General features: G+C 45.7%; 1 protein-coding gene across 3 annotated transcripts in view; it reads right to left on the bottom strand.

Moving 5' to 3' along the window:
* The window catches only part of sh3pxd2aa (SH3 and PX domains 2Aa), a 293361-nt gene that overhangs the window by 103750 nt on the left and 164105 nt on the right, over positions 1-25506 (bottom strand). The window contains exons 1-2 of one of the 3 annotated variants that reach the window (XM_048550882.2): positions 18998-19025; positions 18561-18692 (exon numbers count right to left, since the gene is read on the bottom strand). In XM_048550882.2, coding sequence (XP_048406839.1) covers positions 18561-18669 — 109 coding nt within the window. In that variant the 5' untranslated portion in view covers positions 18670-18692; positions 18998-19025. Of the gene's footprint in view, positions 1-18560; positions 19093-25506 lie in introns of those variants that run through there. The other 2 variants (XM_048550881.2, XM_048550883.2) reach the window with 2 other exon arrangements.

Below are 25506 nucleotides of genomic sequence, written 5' to 3'. Positions count from 1 at the left end.
ACCCAAACTGACTCTACAGACATATCGTTCTTGAGCTGCCTTTCAGTATCTGCTATACTAGCCCTGACTAACAATGCCACTCCCCTGCCTCTTTTACCATCCTCCCTGTTTCTTTTAAAGCATCTAAATCCCGGAACCTCCAACAATCATTCCTGCTCCTGGGTTACCCAAATTTCTGTAATGGCTACAACATCGTAGTTCCAAGTACTGACCCATACTCTAAATTCATCCAGCTTATTTCCGATTCTTCTAGCATTGAAGTATACACACTTCAAACCATCCCTGTGCCCACAATTACGTTTCATCGACCACATTTCTTTATTAACAACCTCACTCCCTGTTGTGATCAGAGATAATGGGAGCTGCAGATGCTGGAGGATCCAAGATAACAAAGTGTGGACCTGGATGAACACAGCAGGCCGAGCAGCATCTTAGGAGCACAAAAGCTGACATTTTGGGCCTAGACCCTTGGCCTGCTGTTTTCATCCAGCTCCACACTTTGTTATCTCACTCCCTGTTGTGTCTGTTGGAAGGGTGAATACCTCATACTCTGAATTACAAATCTGGTTCCACACACCCTGCCAATTTAGTTTAAACCATCCTGAACAGCTCGAGCAAACCTCCCTCCCAGGGTATTTGTGCCCTTCCAGTTCAGATGTAACCCATCCTTACTGGACAGGTCCCACCTTCCCCAGAACGTGCTCCAATTATCCACATAATGGAAATCTTCCCTCAGACACCAGCCCTGTAGCCACGTGTTTAGCTGCACTCGCTCCCTATTTCTTACCTCGTTATCACGTAACACTGGTAGTAATCCAGAGATAACTACCCTGTTTGTCCTGAACTTCAGCTTCCAACCTAACTACCTATACTCATTTTTCACATTCTCAGGCCTTTTTCTACCAATGTCATCAGTACCGATGTGTACCACGACTGCTGGTTGCTCACCCTCCCCCTGAAGGATCTTGAAGACACAATCCGAGATGCGGATTGTCACAGACTCTGGCACCAGGAAGCAACATACCATCCGTTCATCTCATTCGCATTTACAGAACCACCTGTCTGTGCCTCCAACTACTGAATCCCCCACTACAACTGGTCTCCTATTCTCCCTCCTTCTCTTCTGAGCCACAGAGGCAAACCCTGCACCAGAGGCCCGGTCCCTGTGGCTTACACCTAGTAGGTCCCCCCCCACAACAGTATTCTAAACAGTATACGTACTAGCGAGTTTTGAGAAGATTTGTAGCTCAGGTTGAGGTTCTCGCTGAGCTGGAAGGTTAGTTTTCAGACTTTGCCACCATTCTAGGTACCATCATCAGTGAACCTCCGATGAAACACTGGTGTTATGTCCTGCTTTCTATTTATCTGGTTAGGTTTCCTTGGGTTGGTGATGTCATTTCCTGCATTGGTGATGTCATTTCCTGTTCTTTTTCTCAGAGGATGGTAGATTGGCTCCAAATCAATGTGTTTGTTGATGGAGTTCCGGTTGGAATGCCATGCTTCTAGGAATTCTCGTGCATGTCTCTGTTTGGCTTGTCCTAGGATGGATGTGTTGTCCCAATCAAAGTGGTGTCCTTCCTCATCTGTATGTAAGGACACGAGTGATAGTGGGTCATGTCGTTTTGTGGCTAGTTGATGTTCATGTATCCTGGTGGCTAGCTTTCTGCCTGTTTGTCCAATGTAGAGTTTGTCACAGTTCTTGCAAGGTATTTTGTAGATGACGTTCGTTTTGCTTGTTGTCTGTATAGGGTCTTTTAAGTTCATTAGCTGCTGTTTTAGTGTGTTGGTGGGTTTGTTGGCTACTCTGATGCCAAGAGGTCTGAGTAGTCTGGTAGTCATTTCGGAAATGTCTTTGATGTAGGGGAGAGTGGTTATGGTTTCTGGGCCCGTTTTGTCTGTTTGTTTGGGTTTTGTTGCTGAGTATACGTACTGTTGAGGGGAACGATCATAGGGGATCCCTGCACTGACTGCTTCCTTCCCCTCCCTTTCCTTATTGTCACCCAACTACCTTTGTTCTTCGGGGTAACTATGTTCCTGTAGCTCATTTCTATCACCACCTCAGCCTCCCAAACGATCCTGTGTTCATCCAGCTCCAGCTCCCTAACGCGGTCTTTGAGGAGCTGGAGCTGGTGCACTTCCCACAGGTGAAACCAGCAGAGTCACTGCTGTTGACTCTTACCTTCCATATCCTGCAGAAGGAGCATTGCACTACCCTGACTGCCCTCCCCTCTATATGTAAACGTCCCTGAAAGATTTGTAATAAGTGAAGGATAACTTAGTTACCCTTTTATTCTTTGGTTAGAGGTGGCAGAAGGGTTGCAGACACCACTGTTGTGCTCTCACTCCCAGTGTCCTCCTTCTCAGCCACCAAAAATGAGGACCTCGAAGCACTAACTGTAAGTTATTATACTCACCGCTTACCCTTCCAGCCAGTCCCCTCGCACTCCTTCCCAACTCATAGGAAATCGTTGTGCTTATTGACCCTCTACACAGTCTTATTTTTGGTTAGAGGAGGACGACGAGTGGGAGACACTACATGTGCAGTGTTTCGGGTTTAGCCACTGCCAGAATATATGATTTTACCTTCCCGGCAATTCCCTCGCGCTCTCTTCCGACTCCTACTGGTGAACAAATGGACACACCTATCAAATTTCACACCCTATCCAAGGGAATTCCAGTCACCAAAAGGGTAGTTAAAATCATCCACCACAACGCTGTTGTTTTAAAAAATTTCCATTATCTGTTCACATATGTTCTGCTGGTTGTTGGGAGGCCTAAAGTACAATCCCATCGAAGTAACTGCACTGTTCCTATTCCTGAACTCTAGCCATATGGCTGCGCTGGATGAGCCTCTTTCAGTATGGTTGCAATATTCTCAGTAACATGATTCCCCAGTCTCTTTTACATTCCTCTTTCTCACATGAAACATCTAAATCCCGGAATATTAAGCTGCCAGCCTTGTCCCTCTCTCAAACAAGTCTCTGTAATAGCTATAGCATCATAGCTATATGTACTAATCCAAGCTCTCAGTTCACTATAAAAGTTAATACAGAGGGACAAATTGATTATGTAAGTAGATTGCCAAAAAATATAAAACTAAACAGCAAGAGCATCTACAGGTATATAAAAAGAAAGCACCTGAATCAAATGTGGGACTTTGCAGGATGGTAACAGTCAATCGATAAGGGGGAACAGGGAAATGACTGTACACTCACAGAATCGCACAATGTGGAAACAGACTCTTGGTTCAAATAGTCCAAGCCAAGCATGTTCCCAAACCAAACTAGTTCCACTTGCATGCATTTGGTCCAAATCCCTCTAAACTTTTCCTAATCATGTATTTATTCACATTTATTTCAAATGTTGTAACTATGCCTACTTCCTTTGGCAGTTCATTCTACACAAGAACCACTTTGTGTATAAAGGTTGCTCCCCATGTCCTTTTTAAAACAAATATTCTCTTCTCATCTTAAAAATATGCCCCCTAATTTTGAACTCCCCCACCCTTGGGAAAAGATCCTTGCTATTCACGTTATCTGTGATTTTATAATGATCATGATTTTATAAACATCTGTATGGTCACCCCTCCAATTAAAAAAATATTTTGAGGTAACAAGGCGTTGAGCTGGATGAACACAGCAGGCCAAGCGGCATCATAGGTGCCGGAAGGCTGACGTTTCGGGCCTAGACCCTCCTATGCTGCTGCTTGGCCTGCTGTGTTCACCCAGCTCTACACAGTGTTATCTCAGATTCTCCAGCATCTGCAGTTCCTATTATCTCTGAAACAAATATTCTGCACTGGTCTTCACCTAAAAGCTTCCCTCCATCTATAAAGCTAGCCTTGATGAAATCTTATTTCTGTAACTACTTAGGAAGACTTTGCCAATAGTTTACCAATTAAAGGAAGGCCAATCATCATAATCATAGAATTTTATGGCAAGGAGACCATTGGTTCATGATGCCTATGCCAATTGTTGGAAAAATCAATTCATTTAGCCACACTTCCCTGCTATTTCTACATAGCCTTGCAAAGTTCTTCCTTTCAAGTATTTATCCAATTAAAGGACCATGAAAGAATTCACTTGAGCAATGTTTCATTGTGTCCAGAAACAAAGTGGAATAAATTTCCCAGCTTGTTGATGGCATTGACTATTAGGTGGTCTGTCCACACAAACTCTTTCTGTAAATAAATGTCAAAAACTGCTAACACAGTGATGACTTTTATGAAACCAGAAGGAAAAAGACTGATGGTTTTCTGAATCGGTCTCACTAGTTTTAGACAATTGTGGCAAAGAGATGACATAACACAATGCACCAGATGGAGATAACAAAGTGTGTAGCTGGATGAACACAGCAGGCCAAGCAGCATCTTAGGAGCACAAAAGCTGATGTTTAGGGCCTAGACCCTTCATCAGCAATGCACCAGATGGACTCCTCCATGCTGCAAAATGCTATACATCTAAAGTATTTTTAATCACCTGTTTGACATGCTTTGACACATCTCCAGAACAGGTGGGGTTTGAACCTGAACCTTCTGACACAGAGGTAGGGACACTAGTACTATGACACAAAACCCATTCTCCAACAGTTTTAATTGAAATGTCATGTAAACTATTGGAAGGCAACATGTTTTGGGTCAGAGCCCCAAGATCAACAGTGATGTTATCAGTTACTGAAATGTGTTTGGTGTCAGGAGGGCAAAATGTTGAAGGGAAGTGCCTCCAAATGATGCCGATTTCACTCCCAAATATCCATGCTGATGCCCAGTTTATCAATGATGGGCATGGTGAAGACACCATAGTGGAGTCTAAGGAAATGCTCTGCACTGCAAGAAAATTGACAGCAGCAGGCGCATATTAACATATACAAATTTTTTGCCCTGAAATTTTTGTATGCACCGTCTTTGGGGCTCTTTTCATTATTTACAACTGTGTTCGTATGTACTCTGCTTGGTTCCTGGCATTGTGCATAAAGAATTTACCAATAAAAAAATCTCTAGTTAAGGAGAAAACAAAAACAGATGAGACTGAATGTGTTGGTTTATGGGCTGTTTAACTGAACTGCAATTACTTTCCAGGGGGTACTTCTTTACAGAGTTCTGTTTGGAATTGTTCTAACTGTGTGGTCAGGAACATAGAAGTAATACTCAAGGGAAACTAGTACTATGAGGTAATGACAAAACACACAGCCCATCACCTCATTGTTTACATCTATGCACCCCACAGGTTGCACATGCATGGTCACCAGCACATGGCAATGCATATAATCAGTGTCATGATTTTGCACAAGGCTACTAAACACAACAACCTGACTACCATATCATATGCTGTTCCTGTAGGATGTCATTGACACATCCAGGGCTGTTCCATGCCTCATGTCGTCGGTCATAACAATAGCTTTAAGTATTAACAGATCTATGGTTAACATTTAAGTACCATAGTCAGATAGGCCTATACTTTGTCAACTACAGAATTTGTTCCCAATGACTAGGGCGGCCTAATGAATCATAAAATTGCTGCTTAAAGACTGTCACCCATGTAATACTGGGGATGATGCTGGTGAAAGTGGGCTTGTTGAAGCACTGTTTTAAGATTGTAAAATGCTGTTGTGAAGATATCTGGTGCAGACACAGTAATAGATACTCATCTCAGTCTCATCTCTTTATGTGGTGATCATTTAGGAACAAAAGGCGAAGTGCTAAAGTTCCCTAAATTAGTGGTGCTTCAGGGAAATACACTGCAGATGTGGATAAAAATCTGACCCTAAAAGCTCTGTTCAGTTACTAAAAGCATTTAACAGCTCAGCATAACAGGTGTGGTCAGTCTGACTAGGCCTCTTAAATTGCAGTCATGGGAAATACATCAGTTCATGAACCTACTAAATGAGGCATGGGGAAAGCTGGCAATCTAAGGGATTAATATTTTCATTCTTTCTGCAAAAAGAAAAGCAGAGAGGGTGAAACAAGTGTACATTAGGTGAAGTTGTCAGTCTATTTCCTGAATATGGAAGATTTGTAACCCAGATGTGAAAATTTCTCCTTTCAGGCTTTTCTACCAGTCACGTAGATTTTTCCCTCCAGTTTAAAAAAGGAAGGAGGATCTTAATTCACAAAACACTATCCACTTCTGAAGCACATTACTTAGCAATGACTACTTTGAAATGCAGGAATTGCTATACACAGACCTGCCAATATATAACAAGATGGCGTATGATAACCTATGCACACACATTTTGTAGAGGAACATGTTAAGCTTTCTCCTCATCTCACATCAAAGGAAAATATTGCAGATGTTGGGAATATGAAATAAACACAAAGTAGTGGAAGAACTCAGGCGGTCCGGCAGCAACTGTTGAGTGAGAAACAGAGTTAACCTTTTCAAGGAGTGGCAGCATTTTATTTGTACATCCTTCAATCTAGTCCACTGTAATCGCGGCTCACAATGCAGTCTACTTCACTGTGATGAAACCAAATACAGATTGGATAACCACTGTCCAGAATACTTCCACTCTCTCCATAGGATTGACCCTGATATTCAAGTTGATTGCCATTTCAATAAATCACCTTACTCTCTAGCTGAGGATTCTGACCTGGGCCTACTGCAATGTTTCAATGAAGCACCACACAAGCTCAAGAAACAAAGCTTTACTTTCCACTTGTAGTGGCTGTAACAAGGTCAACCTTGTGGGCATCATAGAATTTGAGTTCCCTTAATCTGGTCTAGTTAGGGAGCCGTGGCTGACAGATGTAAACACGAAGTTCTGCTCACTCTGAGAGCTGGCTATGTGGAACTGAATAAGTATCAAGGACTTTCTACGTGTAAACAAAGGGTTATTTCACACTAATGCACTTTACAGTCTCTAGAAGTCAATTTTGAACATGATAATTCCAGAACCTAACCATATGATGTCTGTTCTCCATTTTTTCTTACATTCTCTCCAAAACCACTCCACCCCATGCCTAACATTGACTTGTTTACCTTGCTCTCAGTACAGAGGACACAATCCTTCTCTTTCACACCTCAATTCACAACCATTTTACTTTTCTCTTTCTCTTGCACCACCATTCACAACCCTATTGTCTTCTTCACTTGGATTCGAGAAGATCTGTTCTCTTCGTCCATCCACCCTGTGTATATAAAAAAGTTCCAACTCCTTTAAGTTCTCAAGTCACGCTGTAGTTAAAATGTTAACTCAGTTTCCCTCTCCAGATACTACCTGAGCAGCTGAGTTTTGTGTCTTTGCTCTTCAAATAACATCCTGCTCTGCTGCAGCAAACTACCGACATTATAGTGAGGCCTCATTGGGTTTCTATTATGTCTGTTGCTATGCAAAATTGCTTCAAAACATATAATGCTGCTTTAAGCTTCTGCTCTCTGCTGTGATCATTCACTCCCAGTTATTATTCTAGGTTCAGTTACTTGCTGTAACCAACACTTTGTTGGTAATAAACAAAAACAGAAATTGCTCGGAAAAACTCAGCAGGTCTGGTAGCATTTCTGTCAAAAAAGCAAAGTAATGTTTTGGGTCCAGTGACCCTTCTTCAGAACTGATTTTGAAATCTTTTCCTAGCCAAGACAGGTGGGATTCACCTCCACTGCATCCAAGCTCATAGTCCACCGACCCCACACATCCTGCTTCTACCTCCTTCTCAAAATCTATGCCTGGCATACCTATTGTTTCTACATGCTCCTGTACCAGTGAATTCATCACTTCCTACCTCAAACTCTATTCTTTTCTCCCCTGAGCCAATCGCTTCTCATTTAAATCTACAATTCTTCTGACGCTTTATGTCAATTTCAGAACATCCAGTTTGTGGACTCCAGCTACCCCCTTTGCACCATGGATGTTGAGTCCTTTTACATGTGTATCTCCCAGCAGGATGGTCTCAGGCCTCTGTTTCTTCACGGAAAAAAGGCTTGAATTCTCCCAATCCTCCACCACCCTCCTCCAACTGGCCAAGCTCATCCTCACGTTGAACAACATCTCCTCTAATTCTTCTCACTTTCTTCATGCCAAGGATCTGGCCATGGGTACCCAGATGGGACCCAGCTATGCCTGTCTCTTTGTGGGGTACTTGGAACATTCTTTGTTCCTGTCCTTCTCCAACCCCCATCCACAACTCTCCCGAACACATCGATGGCATCATCAGTGCTATTTCTCTCTCTCGTCTGGAATTGGAAAGGTTTATCACTTTCACTTCGAACGTACACCCTGCTCTCACCTTCACCTGGTCCATCTCTGATTGCTCCGTTTCTTTTCTTGATATCTCTGTTCCATTTCTGGGGATAGACCAGCAACCAATATCCACTACAAACCTAGCAAGTCCCACAGTTACCACAACTCACAAGTCCTCACACTCTGATTCCTGTAATGGGTCTATTCTATTCTCCCAGTTTCTCGGTCTTCATCGCATCTGTTCTGATGATGCCAGCTTGAACAAGTGGGCCTCAAAATGTCCACATTCTTCCTCAAACAAGGATTCCCCACTATCATGGTTGTCAAGGCCCTCAGTCAAGTTCAAACCTTCTCCCACATTCCACCATCATCCCTTCACTTCTCTTCTACACCTGCAGTAGGGTCCCCGGTCCTCAATTACCATCCCACCAGCATCCACATGCAAAGATCATTAGTCACTATTTCCATCATCTCCAGTGGGATGCCACCAACAGACACATATTCCCTTCCCTTCCCTTCCCTTATCAGACTTCCAGAGGAACCATTCCCTCCAGGATACCTTGGTCCACTCCCAACAACTTTCCACACCCCCAGGGCATTGTCCCTTGCAAGTGCAGAAGGTGTAATGCAAGCCCTTTTACTTCTCTCTTCACTATCCAAGGCACCAGATATAACTTCCGGGTGAAGCAGCAATTTGCCTGCACTTCACTCAATCTGTATTCACTGCTCACATTGTGGTCTGTTTTATACTGGGGAGACAAATTGCAGATTGGATGGCCACTTTATAAAACACCTATTTTCTGTCTGCAAAAATGACCCTGAACTTCCTGTTGCCTGCCACTTGAACACACTACCCTGGCCAACATTGCTGGAGTTTTGCAGCAAGCCAGAAGAACAGTATCTCATTTTCCTCTTGGGACTCCATAGCCTCCAGGGCTCAATATCAAGTTCAATAATTTTAGGGCCTGAGTACCTTCTCCCATGTCCTCACACAAATCCTCACACACCAGGCCTTATCACATGGGGCAGCATGATGGCTCAGTGGTTAGCACTGTGGCATCACAGCACCAGGGACCCAGGATTGATTTCACCTTCCGGTGACTGTCTGTGTGGAATATGCACATTCTCCCCATGTCTACGCGGGTTGCCTCCCACGCTCCAAAAATGTGCAAGTTAGGTGGATTGGCCATGCTAAATTATCCCATAGTGTCCAGAGATATGCAGGCTTGGTAGAGTAGCCACGGAAAATACAGGGTTGTGGGCATAGGGTGGATGTGGGTGGGATGCTGGTCGGAGGGTTGGTGTGAACCCGGTGGGCTGAATGGCCTGTTTCCACACTGTAAGGACTCAATGATTCTCTCTCCAGGCTCCATCTCACACCGATTATTTACTCCTCCCGACACCACCTTCAGCATATACATCAATCTTTTCCTAATTACAATAAGTTCTGAAGAAAGGTCACCGGACCCAAAACATTAACTCTGTTTTCTCTCCAGAGATGTTGCTAGATCTGATGACGAGTTTTTCCAGTAATTTCTGTTTGTGTTTCTGATTTCCAGTGCATGCAGTTCTTTGGGGTTTTTTTCTTGGTTACTTTGTTGGTGATGTTTGATATGTGGTTAGATGCTCCTTTGTGATTTGCCTCATAGTATTCACAAAGTGTTGGTATACATATATATATATGCAAATTTACATCAGAAGTCCAGATCCAGCATTTTTGATTCCATTATCATTCACTGCAGTCTAAAATTTGAAACTATTCTTTTTATACCGAGTTTCTTCATCAGAAAAATGCAGAATCTTCTTGCACAACTAGATTACATTTGATTCATTGCCCTCGTGTCTGAAATTCTTTGAAGACGTAACAAGCAGGTTCGACAAAGGAGAATCAGTGGACGTGATCAATTTGGATTTGACAAGGTGCCATAGAGGCAGCTGTTGAATAAGAGCCTATGGTGTTAGGGACAAGATACTGACATGGTTAGAGGATTGGCTGACTGGCAATGCCAGATAGCAAGGTTAAAGACGACTTTTTCAAGATGGCAGCCTGTGACAAATGGAGTGTCACAGGGGTCAGTGTTGGAACTTCAACTACTCATGTTATACATTAATAATCTGGCCAAAGGAATTGAGGGCAAAATTGTCATTGTCGCTAAATTTGCAGATGACACAAGGAAATCTGGAGGGACTACTGTGTCAAGGAAACAAGGAGGCTGTATAAGGACTTGGGCGGGCTAGGAGAGTGGACAAAGGAGTGGGAGATGAAATACAATGTGGGCAAGTGTGAGGTTATGCACTTTGATAGGAAGGATAGAGGAATAGAATATTTTCTAAATCGGGAAAGGCTTTGTAAACATGAAGCACCAAGGGATTTCGGAGTCCTAGTTCAGGATTTTAAGGTAAACATGCAAGTTCATCGCAATTAGGAAACCAGATGCAATGTCAGCATTCATTTCAAGAGAATTAGTATACAAGAGGAGAGATGTATTGCTGTGGCTGTATATTGCTCTGGTCAGACCACATTTGGAAGACTGAGACACGTTTTGGGCCCCATATCTAAAGAAGGTCATGCTGGGCTTGGAGGGGATCCCGACAAGGTTTACAAGAACGATTCTGGGATGAAGGGTTTGTCATATGGGGAGTGGTTAAGGATTCTCGGTCATTGTTCAATGAAATTTAGAAGGACGGGGGGGGGGGGGGGGGGGGGGGTGTTCTCATTGAAATTTACAAAATCTGGATAGATTTGGATAGAGTGGACGTGGAGAAGATGTTTCCACTAGAAGAGACTATGACCAAGATCACAGCCTCAGAGTGAAGGCACAAAACTTTAGAACTGAAAAGAGTAAGACTTCCTCCCAGCCAGACGGTGATTACTCTGTAGAGACCCAAGTCTTGAGTCTATTTAAGATAGAGAAAGATGTGTTCTTGCTTGGTCAGGGTATCAAGGTTTATGGGAGAAGGCAGAAGAACAGGGTTAGAAACATTTCAGCCCATGTTTGAATAACGCAGGAGACTCAATTGACTGAAGGGTCTAATTCTACTCCTCTACCTTATGGTCTTTTTATTAGAGCTATCCAATTAGTCAGACTTTTCATGGGATGTCTGTACCGGCATGGCCAGTATTTGATGCTGTAAAATTGGCCTTGAGAAATGGAGAGCTACCTTCTCAAATCACTGCAGTTCGTGTGGTGTAGGTATGCTCGTATAAATATGATAATATATGATTTTATAATAATCTCATAACATATAATACATGATTTTGACACAGCAAAGTGAAAGAAGTCAGGATGGTATGTGACTTGGAGCAGAATTTGAGGACGGTGATATTCAGTATGCTTTTGTTGTTCTTGTTTTTCTAGACGGTAGAAGCCACAGGTTTACAAGATGCTGTTGTGGAGCTTCGCAAACTGCTGTAATGAATCTTCTAGATGGTATCTGTAACAGTCATGGTGTGTTGCTGTGGAGGGAGCGAATGTTTAAGGTGAATGACAGTTTGCACATCAAGCAGGCTTCTCCATTCTGGTTGTCATGAGCTGGATATAACCAGGAAAGTGGATGGTATTTCATCAAACTCTAGGCTTGTGGTCCCATTGTATGGCAAACTGCTTCTGGGGGGATCAAAAGGTGAGTTATTCACCACAATATTTCCAGCCTCTGAGTTACTCTTGTCGTTGCAGTATTTATATCACTGGTCCAGTTAAGTTACTGGTCAATGATAACTCCAAGGATATCGGTAGAAATATAGTAATGGTAATGCCACTGTATGTCAAGAGGAGATATTCAGATTCTATCTTTTTTGAGATAATCACTGGCAATTACATGGATGTTACTTGGCACTTATAAGCCCAAACTTTAATGGTGTCCAGGTCTTGCTGCATCTGAGAGGTTGTGGGCAGACTGTAATTATCAATGAGCTTCCTTACTTTTGACATTCTAATTATGGAAGATGTTTATTTTCAGATCAGACATTATCTCATTGAATGGCAAAGGATTCTCAATGATACTAATGGCCGACTACTGTTCCTATGTCTTATGGTCTTAAGGAAGATAGGTCAGTGATGAAGTAATTGAAGATATAGGGGCTCAGGACATTAACCTGTAAAAGTTCTGCAAAAGTTCTCTGGAGCGGAGATGTTTGGCTTCCAACAATCACATCTCTACAATGAAGATTTTTTTATGATGAGAAGAGGGTTTCCTCTAATTCCCGTTTAATTCAATTTTACTGTAGCTTCTTCATATTTTAGTCTATCAAATGCTAACTTTATGACAAGGGCCATCACTCTCACCTTACCTCTGGAAATCAGCTTTTCTCTCCATGTGTGAATAGAGGTTGCAAAAAGGGGTCAGAAATCAGTTGTCAGTGGAACCTAAAAGGAGCATCAGTGAGCAGGATCTTAGACATCACTGTCAATGACACCTTCCGCTACGTTGCTGACAATTGAAAATAGACCGATGGAGCAGTAAGTGGCCAGACTGGATTTACCCTGTTCTTTATGAACATGACATATCTCAGGAACATTCCAAATTATAGGAACAAAGGGTTTAGGTGCAGAATTATAGCCATTCAACCCTTTGAGCCTGCTCCATCACTTATTGAGATTTTGGCCAATCTGCTTGAGGTCTCAGCCCCACTTTTCCATCTGCTCCCCACAGCCCTTGACTCCCTTTGTCAATCAAAAAATCCATCAAACTCTGCTTGATTAAACTCAAAGAAACAGCCTGAACCACTTTCTGAGGAAGAGAATTTCACAGACAATATTCTGAGGAAAAAACCTTCTCATTTCTATCTTAAAGAGGGAGACCTCATTCTTAAACTATATTCTTTAGTTTAGTCTTCCCCCACCAAAGGAAATATTCTCAGTATCCATCCTATAAATCCCTTCACAATCACATATATTTCATGAAATCACACCATATGGATTTCAGCAAAGGATTTGACAAGGTCTGACATGACAGACTGATAAAGAAAAGTAAAAGCACTTGCGATCCAGGCTAACTTGCTAAGATGATCCAAAGTTGGATTAGTGATAGGAGACAGAGGGTGGTGTTAGAAGATTGTTTGAGAGGCTGCAGATTGGTATCCAGCGGTATACCACGTGGATTAATGCTGGGTCCTTAACTGTTCACGAAACAATACACACGAGAATATGGAGGGGATGATAAGTAAGTTTGGCATGTTTATATCTAAAATATAAGTCTTCAGTACTACACCCAGAATGTTGTCAGCCCATAACCTTTGCTATATACAGTGTATTTAATTTATTCTTAATATCATGTGGAGATTGGACCAAGGCTGCAATGAGGTCAGGAGTTGAGTAGCCTTGGAAGAACCCAAACAGAGGGTCAGTGAGCAGTTGTCCCTTTTCAAATGCCACCTGATAGCACTGCTGACCACCACTTCCATCACTTCTTCAATAATCAAGAGTATGTGGATGAGGTGGTAATTGGTCATGTTAGGTATTTCCTACTTTCTGTAGACAGTACAAAAACATTTGCTAGGTAGATGCTGATATGGTAGATATACTGGAAGAGTTTGGCTCAGGGCACAGCTAGCTCTGGATCACAAGTCTTTCTGTACTATTGCTGGAATGTTCCCAGATCCATAAACTTTGCAGTATCCAATGCCTTGAATCCACTTGTTGACATCATAAGGATTGATTCAAATTGGCTAAAGACCGGCATTTGTGTTGGTTAAGACTTCAGGAACAGATCAAAATGGATCATCCATTCAGCAGTTCTGGCTGAAGATGATTGGAAATACTTCAGACTTGTCTTTTGCATGATATTGTTGGCTCCCCATCACTGAGGATGGGGATACACTTGTATTGTTCATAACTGAATATGTCAGGACTGTAGATCTGATCCATTGATTGAAAAATCACTTAGGTCTGTACACTGGTTTGGAAGTTTGCCTTGTAATGTAGTGCTGTGTTGTAGCTTGATCAGGTCAGCATCTCATTTTTAGGTACGCCTGGCTCTGCTCCGAGCATGTATTCCTGCATTTTTCATTGAACCAGCACTGATGCTCTGGCTTGATAGCAGTAGTGCAATACAATATGTCAGGCCATGAAGTTCAGATTGTAGTAATTCTGCTAATCAAGCTACAACACAGCACTACATTTCAAGGCAAACTTCCAAACCAGTGTACAGACCTAAGTGATTTTTCAATCAATGGATCAGATCTACAGTCCTGACATATTCAGTTATGAACAATACAAGTGTATCCCCATCCTCAGTGATGGGGAGCCAACAATGCAATTTATAGATGCCCAGTTTTGAGCTGCCAGATCAGTTTTAAACCTATCCTATTTAGCACAGGTCACACAGCAGTCCTACTATGTGGGTTTTTCACAATGTCAGGATTAGGCTAAATGAACCTGTCCTCAGTAATCTCACCCATGTCTGGAACAGCATGTGTAGGCATTTCAGCATTCCCTCTCCACCTACTACTTTCATGAGGTGTTGTGAACTATTGGGAAACGCCAGTCCCATGTCAGGAACCTCAGGGACAGTGGTTCGACCCTGGATTGTGCGCAGGATATGTTTTTAAAGGAAGTGACGGTTATGCAAACCATCGGTCGATAAAGGTGTTTTTTTCTCCCTCGTTGGTAATCTATTATAGTTTAGATGTTAATCTGTTTTGCCACTTGTTTTATGTATAGGTTTTATGCTATAGTAAACAGAAATTGAGTTATTGAAGAAGCCTTTGTTCTGGATAGTTGTACCAAAGAGAAACAAATGGTCATTTTGGTGACTAAATGAGTTTAAACATTTATACTTGTACTGCAACTCGAGGAGTAGTGGAGCTTGATTATCAGCACATTTCACCCCACCATGGTTGCAACAATAGGTTGGACGGGCTGGGCTTGTTTCCATGACATGTCCATCATGGGCCACCTGCAGTGCCACAATGATGCCACCCGAAGGTTGCGGGAACAGCAACTCATATTCCGCTTGGGAACCCTGCAGCCCAATGGTATCAAAGTGGATTTCACCAGCTTCAAAATCTCCCCTTCCCCCACCGCATCCCAAAACCAGCCCAGCTCATCCCCTGCCCCCACTGCATCCCAAAACCAGTCCAGCTTGTCTCTGCTTCCCTAACCTGTTCTTCCTCTCACCCATCCCTTCCTCCCTCCCCAAGCCGCACCTCCATTTCCTACCTACTAACCTCATCCCACCTCCTTGACCTGTCCGTCTTCCCTGGCTGACCTATCCCCTCCCTACCTCCCCACCTATACTCTCCTCTCCATCTATCTTCTTTTCTCTCCATCTTCGGTCCGCCTCCCCCTCTCTCCCTATTTATTCCAGAGCCCTTACCCCATCCCCCTCTCTGATGAAGGGTCTAGGCCCGGAACGTCAGCTCTTGTGCTCCTGAGATGCTGCTTGGCCTGCTGTGTTCATCCAGCTTCACACTGCACTTGATCACCTGGTTACGACGTATACCAGGCTGGATTATCTCGCCACTGTACCAACTGTGCTGGATCACCTGAATACTGTACATGCTGTGCTGGATCATCTAGTTACTGTAAAAAGTACAATGGATCATGTGATTACTGTATGTCTTAGGCTTGATCACCTAGTTACCACACAAATAATGCTGGATTACCTGGTTACTATATAAACTAGGTTTGATCACCCAGTTATCATACAAATTGAGCTGAATCCCCCAATTATTATACATCTGCGCTGGATCACGCAGTTACTGTACACATGGCTAGATCACATACATGGTGCTGGATCACCTGGCTACTGTACACACGGCAATGGATCACGTGGTTGCTATACACACTTCACTACTTCACCTGGTTATATTCACACTGCCCTGTATCACTGAATCACTTGTACATTGTACTGATCACGCAGTTACTGTTCACATGGTGCAGATCACTGTTGATCACATTGCATCAACTAGCTTCCAAAAGACTACAGGCTCATTGCATCGCCTGGCCAGCCAAGTCTATCCTATTTAATTAATTGATTTGGCTGTTAGATATTCTAGGAGTGAATTTCTTAACTTTAATCTTCAGCTGTAATGACTTCTGACTGAAACCCCATGGCCAATCAAAAGAGATATGGAAGAAATAACCTTTAAACTCCTGCCTCTTTTGCTCTGAATCATACTTCAGCTCTGACAGTAATGAACAAGTTAAAAGAGCTCTCTGCTGCCAGTTTATATCCTCTGCCACAACTTGTCTTCTCATACAGGTCCACTCTCCATGTGTTCTCCATGTAATTGCATCAATTCATCTTTGAATTGCCCAAATGCTTTCCTATCTTTAACGTTTTTCTAAGCTAAAATTAATCCTTGCTTATTTTTAACCCATAAAAGCAAACTAAGAGGTAACACTTAACACATAGAGGAAGATACAGCAGAGACACCTAGAGTTCTATAAAACCATAATTCAAAGACTATCGTTCTGCTCCCAGGGCAGAAATGGCTAGCACGAGGGGTCATAGTTTTAAGCTGGTTGGTGGAAAGTATAGAGGGGATGTCAGAGGCAGGGTCTTTACGCAGAGAGTTGTGAGAGCATGGAATGCGTTGCCAGCAGCAGTTGTGGAAGCAAGGTCATTGGGGTCATTTAAGAGACTGCTGAACATGTATATGGTCACAGAAATTTGAGGGTGCATACATGAGGATCAATGGTCGGCACAGCATTGTGGGCTGAAGGGCCTGTTCTGTGCTGTACTGTTCTATGTTCTATGTTCTATGTTCTAATGTCTTTCAATGCTTTCTTTCTCTTACTGTAGATCAAAAATGTAAAAAAAATGTCCACCAACACTCTAGGAGGACCTGCAATCTGCTCTCTGGTTCATACTGGTTTAAAATCATGTTCTGGAAGAACTGACCTAAGTTAATCCCCTTTACAAAAATAGACCAGCAACCATATGCCACTTTTAGCTTAAAATCCAAACTCTATAAATCACACACTTTCTACCACACTGTACACTGCGTTAGGTCATCTAGTTACTGTACACTCTAGGCTGGGAGCCTGGTTACAATGTACATTGTGGTCCATCACACAATTACTGTGTACACTGGGTGGGTTCAATTGGTAACTGGGTGCACTTTGTGCCAGATCATCTAGTGACTATGAACGCTATGCTGGATCATCCAGTTACCATATATACTGTGCTAGGTCACTTCGTTACTGTATACACTATACTAGCTCACCAGGTTACCGTGTACACTGTGCTGTATCATCTAGTTACTATATGTACAGTGCCAAGTCACCCAGTACTATGTCTCTTGTATTGGACTACCCTGTTACTATATATACTGTGCTGGATCACAAGTTACTGTAAAAAATCCTTTGAAGTGGATCACCTGGTCACTATATGCACTGAATCAGATGTCCTGGTTACAGAACACACTGTTAGATTTGGCTACCACTGAAATTTGAGAAAAAGATAATCTTGCTGCATTGAGGCACAGTGCTCAAACAGCAAATCAAAACATTTTTAATGCTCTCTGATGAAGGGTCTAGGCCCGAAACGTCAGCTTTTGTGCTCCTGAGATGCTGCTTGGTCTGCTGTGTTCATCCAGCCTCACATTTTATTATCATTTTTAATGAGATCCCTGTTTTTCCAAGAATTCGGGCAGCTTTTTACCCCACAATTAAAGTTTTCACTTGAATTCATAAACCATTAAAATAATTAACATTAACATCACTAACAAAAATGGAGTAAAAGTCATAGGTTGCCTTGTGTAAAGGACAGTGAAAAACTGACAGTGACCAGTGTAGTCTACATAGGTCTTACACAGAATCTGATTCTTTCAGAACAACTTCGTTGGACACTGGCACAATGCAGTACATGGTACATGTATCGGTCACTATCTAAATATTGCAGACAAAATAGCCACTACTGCAACAGCAAGTTCTCCAAATATACAAACATTTATGAAACTGCACGGAAACAGAAGATCCAGGCTGCTTAGTGCAAAAATCCAGCTCAGCTATATCTCACAAATGCACAGCCACAATGATATATCGATGTCAAAAGGGGAAAAAAATATGGTAATAGGAATTTTCAGGAAAAGAATGGATCAATTCCAAACTGTAACCACATGTTTACAGGAAAGGGGGTGGAAAAAATATAAAATAACCGAGCATTTCATGGGAAGTGAACTATCAACATTGATTACAGTCTAATATATATTTGGTAATATTGTGATATAGACTGTGTTTACAGCATTTTGCATTCTTAATTTATATAGAATTCGCAGACATTCCTACAGAGAGACAGATCTTGGCGTTCAGCCCAAAGCAACAGGGAGCTCCTCATATTCAGCCAAAGGCAGACACAGATGGAAGTAATGTACAGTACTTGGTCTGGGAGAGGGAGAGAAAAAAGGATGATTTTAAAAACTTATTTCTCTTACTTACCACTCTCGCTTTTTTCAATAACATCCACCACTTCTCCTGCCTTTAGGCTGATCTCAGAGTTCTCCTGTTTTTCATAGTTGGCGACCACCATGTACTGATCCAAAACCATGGGCTCTGCCACAGCCTCTGAACCTGAAGTAGGGAAAAAGCAAGCTGTCAGCCAACTTGCAGCCATGGCTCCTTGCGAGCAACAGACTATCCCACATTCGATAGGCCAAATCTTTAGCACCCCTCAACCAATCAGAACTTAAGCTCAGTGTACAGTATATTTCCAAAGATCTGGCCATATAGAATCTTCTTTTCAGTCCCTCTGCTGCACTGCGTAACATTTGAATCTTCAGATTTGTGTTTAATTTAACATTCTTGGAGCTTTAATCCCAGACAAGATGATCCATAAAGCCCAACATATCCACAGTTCTCAATTTCATCTCACACACATAATCAGGGAGTTTGCCAGCAGCCGCTACAGAGACAGAGTTAAAAATAATAAACAGCCTGTCCTGTCCCTCTCTGCCAAGGAGAGACCAGAGGCAGTGTGGGGGATGAGAACACCAATGGCAATCGACTGCTCTTAAAGCCTTAAATAGAAACACATGAGTAGGACGGATCAGGGAGGGGAGCTGTTTACATAACAGTTAGATACGGAAAAGTTACATTTGCCAGCTTTGTTATCTTATTATCTGTTTTCTTGTGCAACTCCCTAAAGTCATTTCTAAATAAATGATCTACATTAGTGTGCCCTTCACTTTTACTCTGTTCCACACACTCCAAATGCCGACAAACTCCCATGAAAATCAGGAATAACAGGAGGTGCTCTCGGCGCTGCTGGGCTTTCCCAGCAAAGGCAATATTTGTTGTCTCCTAATGGAATAACAATACTGCCCAAACTCATTCTACTTTGATCGTCTTCAGGAACATCTTCACTGACAGCTCCAGTGCAAACACCCCACCCTTAGTATAAAGTTACTTTTCCAAGCAACGAGAGCAATTAAACCAGGCATGGCCCACAGTTTCCAGCCCGGGAGTCCAGCCAGAGAGCCACAAATCCCAATGTTGGCCACCATTCTAATGCGGCAAAAAAGCAGCGCCTCCCCTCATTCTGATGCACCTTAATCCAATGTAATCTTAATCAGACAACAAGCCCTGGGTCCAAAATATGGGACACCAAGACGACTGTATCTCAAAAGCCTAGCCTGAACTCAGTCAGTGCCATAAATAGCTTCAGTTCAGTTCAGCCATGTATAACAATGACGGACCACAGATAGTCACCGGCAGTCAGTCAGCAGCTGGTGAATTCTACAGCCAGCCAGCTTACTCCTAGCTATAGTCTGTTTTGCTGAGAGGTACATTTTAGGGTGAGGGTAAAAGAAAGAAAAACCAAATGACATACACAGAGCTACCATAAACCACACAATTATTCCTACTGTATGGGGCTTGCTGTTGCATGCTTATTGACAGCATAACAAGGCAGAATGCAGCTGCTTTTCAAGCATTCTGATTAACCCTATATTGCCACAGCATTTTGGTGTCAAAAATCCATTTCTTATAAAGTAGCAAGAATATTTTTTCTCCAGTTTTTGAAAGACAGAAGTGGATGAAAATGAACAATTAAGAAAGAGATTTGACTATCAGCCGACAGCAATTAGTGATGTGCACTGGGGCCCTGGTTTATCACAATGTAAATATCAAACAGTTCCAAATATTATTATGTGGAAGACCATAAAAACAATTAAGGCAATCATCACATCTCTTGTGGTTGGTAATTGTGAATAAGTATCTGTTTGACTGCTTACTGTAGTCAAAAACATGAAGCACCATTGCCTCACTCCAGTTCATACCATCACCTTTCCTCCACTCTCATGTCTCAGTTTATACCTTTCCCTAGCCTTTTGCACATTCTCTTCCCAAGTTTACACTGACAGGTTTTGAACTGCTCCCCCTCACTCTCAATTCACACTGGCAAGAGGGTAGGTAGTGTGGTGGTAGTATCACTAGGCTAATAAACCAGAACACCAGACTATATTCTAGTTACATGAGTACAATTCCCACCACAGCTCCCCACCAACTATGTAACTTTTGCAGATGTATCCGTACTTGGCAGTATGGCAAAAATGGATTACAAACTAGCCTAGCAGCAACAATGCAAACATTGTCAACTTTCACCAAACCCAGATAGTTCACTAATGAATTTAAGGGAAGGAAATCTGCTGTCCCTACCTGGTCTGAGCTACGTGTGACTCCAGACCTACAGGAATATGGTTGACTGTTACCTGCCCTCTAAAATACCTAGCAAACCACTCAGGTGTATCAAACTGTACAAGCCTACATACAGGAATGAAACTGGATGTCCATATGGCATCAACCTAGGCAGCTGAAATCACAACAATAAACCCAATCCTGTCACCGTGCAAAGTCCTTCTTTCTAAAATCTGGGAACTTGTACAAAAATTGGAACAGCTGTCTCATAGACTTGACAAGCAACAACTGGACATGTTCATATTAACAGAATCATATTTTAAGGACAATGTTGCAGAAATCGCCATCACAATACTAGAGGTTTCAGGACAGTGATATACAGTCTGGATCAGGTTGCCCTGAGAATCCTCCTCATTGTCTCTACACCCCAAACTCAGATGATGGATCAGTACTCATCCATGTTTGACACCACTTGGAGGAAGCACTAAGGGTGGCATAGACATAGAACGAGTGGGGTACTTCAACGTCCATCATGAACAGTAGTTCAATAATACCATTTCTGGCTGAACTGGCCAAATCCTAACTGACACAGCTACAAGCTGGGTTGCAGCGAGTAAAGAAGAAACAATCAAGAAGGGAAGATCTACTTGACTTTGTCTTCACCTGTATCACTGTTGCAAATGCATCCATAGATATCAGTATTGGTTGGAGTGACTACCACACAGCTTTTGTAGAGACGAAGTCCCACCTTCATATTGAGGATACACTCCATTATGATATGTAGCAATATCAGCATGCTAAATGGGTCAGATTTCAAATAGTTCTAATTACTCAAATTAGGTATCCATGCGGTCCTACGGGCCATTAGAAGAAACAGAATTGCATTCAACCACAAATCTGTAACCTAATAATCCAACATAGCTCCCATTCATTCATCATCATCAATCCAGGACATCAACTCTGGTTCAATGAAGATTGCAGAAGGGCTTGCAAGTAGCAGTTTTAACCATACCTAAATATGAGGTGTCAAACTGGTGAAGCTATAACATAAAACTACATACATCCCAAATATGGGACCAGTCTGGCTAAGTGATCTCACAACCAACAGATCAAATCTAGGCTCTGCAGTCCAAAATGAAGGCGCACAAATAAACAACTAATGGGAGGTGGAGGCTTAACAAATATTCCATCCTTAATAATAGGGAGTCCAACATATTGATGCAAAAGACAAGGCAAAAATAGTTGCATCCATCTTTTGGCCAGAAGTGTCAAGTAGCTGATCTATCTTCGGTTTTGCCCGAGATCCCCAGCGTCAAAGATACCATTCTTCTACCCATTCAATTCACTCCACGTGTTATCACAAACAGTTCAAGACATTAGATATTGCAAAGCCTATGGGTCCTGACAACATTCCAATAATCATACTGAATCTGGGGGCTGAAATGAGAAAGAACCCGTGCTTGAAATGGTAGCTTCAGTTTTGAAAGCAAATAACCTAATATCCATGGCAGCAAGAAACAACATGTTGAACAAACAGAAACTGAAATTTAGATTACAGATGACCTGGAGCTAAAGGTGAGAACTGATGGCAACGAGAGGTTAACTGGTCAATAGATTAGTGGCTAAATAAAAACCAGAAGAACTGCAGGTGCTGTAAAGTGTTCTGAAGAAAGATCACTGGACCCAAAACGTGAACTGTTTTTTCCTTCACAGATGCTGCCAGACCTGCTGAGCTTTTCCAGCAACTTTGGTTTTGTTCCTGTTGTAACAGATTGACATTTATCAATGATAGAGACCTGTTGCTTGCCAACAATTATGTGATTCATTTTTGGGTGACTGAGCAGCTTGGGGCTGAAAACAAGGTACCAACACAGAGACAGACAGATGGCCAGAAAGAGAGTGAGAGAGCGCGAGAGCTAGAGAGAGTGCGCGCGAGAGAGAGAGAGGCACGCGCGAGAGCAAAAGAGAGAGTGCTAGAGGATAGAGAGCGAGCGCGAGAGAACGAGCGCGACACAGTCACAGAGACAGACAGAAAGCGAGAGAGAGAGACACACAGAGACAGACAGAAAGAGCGAGAGCGCGAGAGCGAGAGATGGACAGACAGACAGAAAGAGCGAGAGCACGCGCGTGAGAGAGAGACAGAGAGAGGAGCGCGCGAGAGGGGGAGGGCGCGCGAGAGGGGGAGGGCGCGCGCGAGGGGGAGGGCGCGCGCGAGGGGGAGGGCGCGCGCGAGGGGGAGGGCGCGCGCGAGAGGGGGAGGGCGCGCGCGAGAGGGGGAGGGCGCGCGCGAGAGGGGGAGGGCGCGCGCGAGAGGGGGAGGGCGCGCGCGAGAGGGGGGAGGGCGCGCGCGAGAGGGGGAGGGCGCGCGCGAGAGGGGGAGGGCCGCGCGCGAGAGGGGGAGGGCGCGCGCGAGAGGGGGAGGGCGCGCGCGAGAGGGGGAGGGCGCGCGCGAGAGGGGGAGGGCGCGCGCGAGAGGGGGAGGGCGCGCGCGAGAGGGGGAGGGCGCGCGCGAGAGGGGGAGGGCGCGCGCGAGAGGGGGAGGGCGCGCGCGAGAGGGGGAGGGCGCGCGCGAGAGGGGGAGGGCGCGCGCGAGAGGGGGAGGGCGCGCGCGAGAGGGGGAGGTGCGCGCGCGAGAGGGGGAGGGCGCGCGCGAGAGGGGGAGGGCGCGCGCGAGAGGGGGAGGGCGCGCGCGAGAGGGGGGAGGGCGCGCGCGAGAGGGGGAGGGCGCGCGCGAGAGGGGGAGGGCGCGCGCGAGAGGGGGAGGGCGCGCGCGAGAGGGGGAGGGCGCGCGCGAGAGGGGGAGGGCGCGCGCGAGAGGGGGAGGGCGCGCGCGAGAGGGGGAGGGCGCGCGCGAGAGGGGGAGGGCGCGCGCGAGAGGGGGAGGGCGCGCGCGAGAGGGGGAGGGCTGCGCGCGAGAGGGGGCGGGCTGCGCGCGAGAGGGGGAGGGCGCGCGCGAGAGGGGGAGGGCGCGCGCGAGAGGGGGAGGGCGCGCGCCAGAGGGGGAGGGCGCGCGCCAGAGGGGGAGGGCGCGCGCCAGAGGGGGAGGGCGCGCGCGAGAGGGGGAGGGCGCGCGCGAGAGGGGGAGGGCGCGCGCGAGAGGGGGAGGGCGCGCGCGGGAGGGAGAGGGCGCGGGAGGGAGAGGGCGCGGGAGGGAGAGGGCGCGGGAGGGAGAGGGCGCGGGAGGGAGAGGGCGAGGGAGGGAGAGGGCGAGGGAGGGAGAGGGCGAGGGAGGGAGAGGGCGAGGGAGGGAGAGGGCGAGGGAGGGAGAGGGCGAGGGAGGGAGAGCGCGAGGGAGGGAGAGCGCGCGGGAGGGAGAGCGCGCGGGAGGGAGAGCGCGAGGGAGGGAGAGCGCGCGGGAGGGAGAGCGCGCGGGAGGGAGAGCGCGCGGGAGGGAGAGCGCGCGCGGGAGAGAGAGCGCGGGGGAGAGAGAGCGCGCGCGGGAGAGAGCGCGCGCGGGAGAGAGCGCGCGCGGGGAGAGAGCGCGCGGGGAGAGAGCGCGCGCGGGAGAGAGCGCGCGCGGGAGAGAGCGCGCGCGGGAGAGAGCGCGGGAGAGAAAGAGAGCGCGGGAGAGAAAGAGAGCGCGGGAGAGAAAGAGAGCGCGGGAGAGAGACAGCGCGGGAGAGAGACAGCGCGAGAGAGAGAGAGAGAGAGCGCGAGAGAGAGAGAGCACGCGAGAGAGAGAGAGCACGCGAGAGAGAGAGAGCACGCGAGAGAGAGAGAGCACGCGAGAGAGAGAGAGCGCGAGAGAGAGCGAGAGAGAGAGAGCGAGAGAGAGCGAGAGCGAGAGAGAGACGAGAGCGAGAGAGAGAGAGAGAGCGAGAGAGAGAGAGCGCCGGAGAGAGAGAGAGAGCGCGAGAGAGAGAGAGCGCGAGAGAGAGAGAGCGCGAGAGAGAGAGAGCGCGAGAGAGAGCGCGAGAGAGAGAGCGCGAGAGAGAGAGCGCGGAGAGAGAGAGAGCGCGAGAGAGAGAGAGCGCGAGAGAGAGAGAGAGCGCGAGAGAGAGAGAGAGCGCGAGAGAGGAGAGACAGAGCGCGCGAGAGAGAGACAGAGCGCGCGAGAGAGAGACAGAGCGCGCGAGAGAGAGACAGAGCGCGCGAGAGAGAGACAGAGCGCGCGAGAGAGAGACAGAGCGCGCGAGAGAGAGACAGAGCGCGCGAGAGAGAGACAGAGCGCGCGAGACGAGACGAGCGCGCGAGAGAGAGAGAGAGAGAGAGAGAGAGAGAGAGAGAGAGAGAGAGCGCGAGCGAGAGAGAGACAGAAGAAAGAAAGAAAGAGAGTGACAGAGACAAACAGACAGAGAGAGAGCGCGCGCGCGAGAGAGCGAGAGCGCAAGACAGACAGACAGACAGAGAGACAGAGGGGGGGGAGAGAGAGAGAGAGCGAGAGAGACAGAAAGAAAGAGTGACAGAGACAGACAGACACAGAGAGAGCGCGCGAGAGAGAGCGCGCGAGAGAGAGCGCGCGAGAGAGAGCGCGCGAGAGAGAGCGCGCGAGAGAGAGCCGCGCGAGAGAGAGCGCGCGAGAGAGAGCGCGAGAGAGAGCGCGGAGAGAGAGCGCGCGAGAGAGAGCGCCGCGAGAGAGAGCGCGCGGTGAGATGAGCGCGAGAGAGAGCGCGAGAGCGCGAGAGAGCGCGAGAGAGAGCGCGAGAGAGAGCGCGAGAGAGACAGAAAGAAGGAAAGGAAGAGAGTGACAGAGACAGACAGACAGAGAGAGAGAGAGCGCGCGAGACAGACAGACAGAGAGACAGAGAGG

This window comes from Stegostoma tigrinum, chromosome 20 (assembly GCF_030684315.1).
Source record: "Stegostoma tigrinum isolate sSteTig4 chromosome 20, sSteTig4.hap1, whole genome shotgun sequence".
Taxonomy (NCBI): domain Eukaryota; kingdom Metazoa; phylum Chordata; class Chondrichthyes; order Orectolobiformes; family Stegostomatidae; genus Stegostoma; species Stegostoma tigrinum.
The sequence above is the reverse complement of the archived record's forward strand: the minus strand, read 5'-3'. Positions and strand labels throughout refer to the sequence as shown.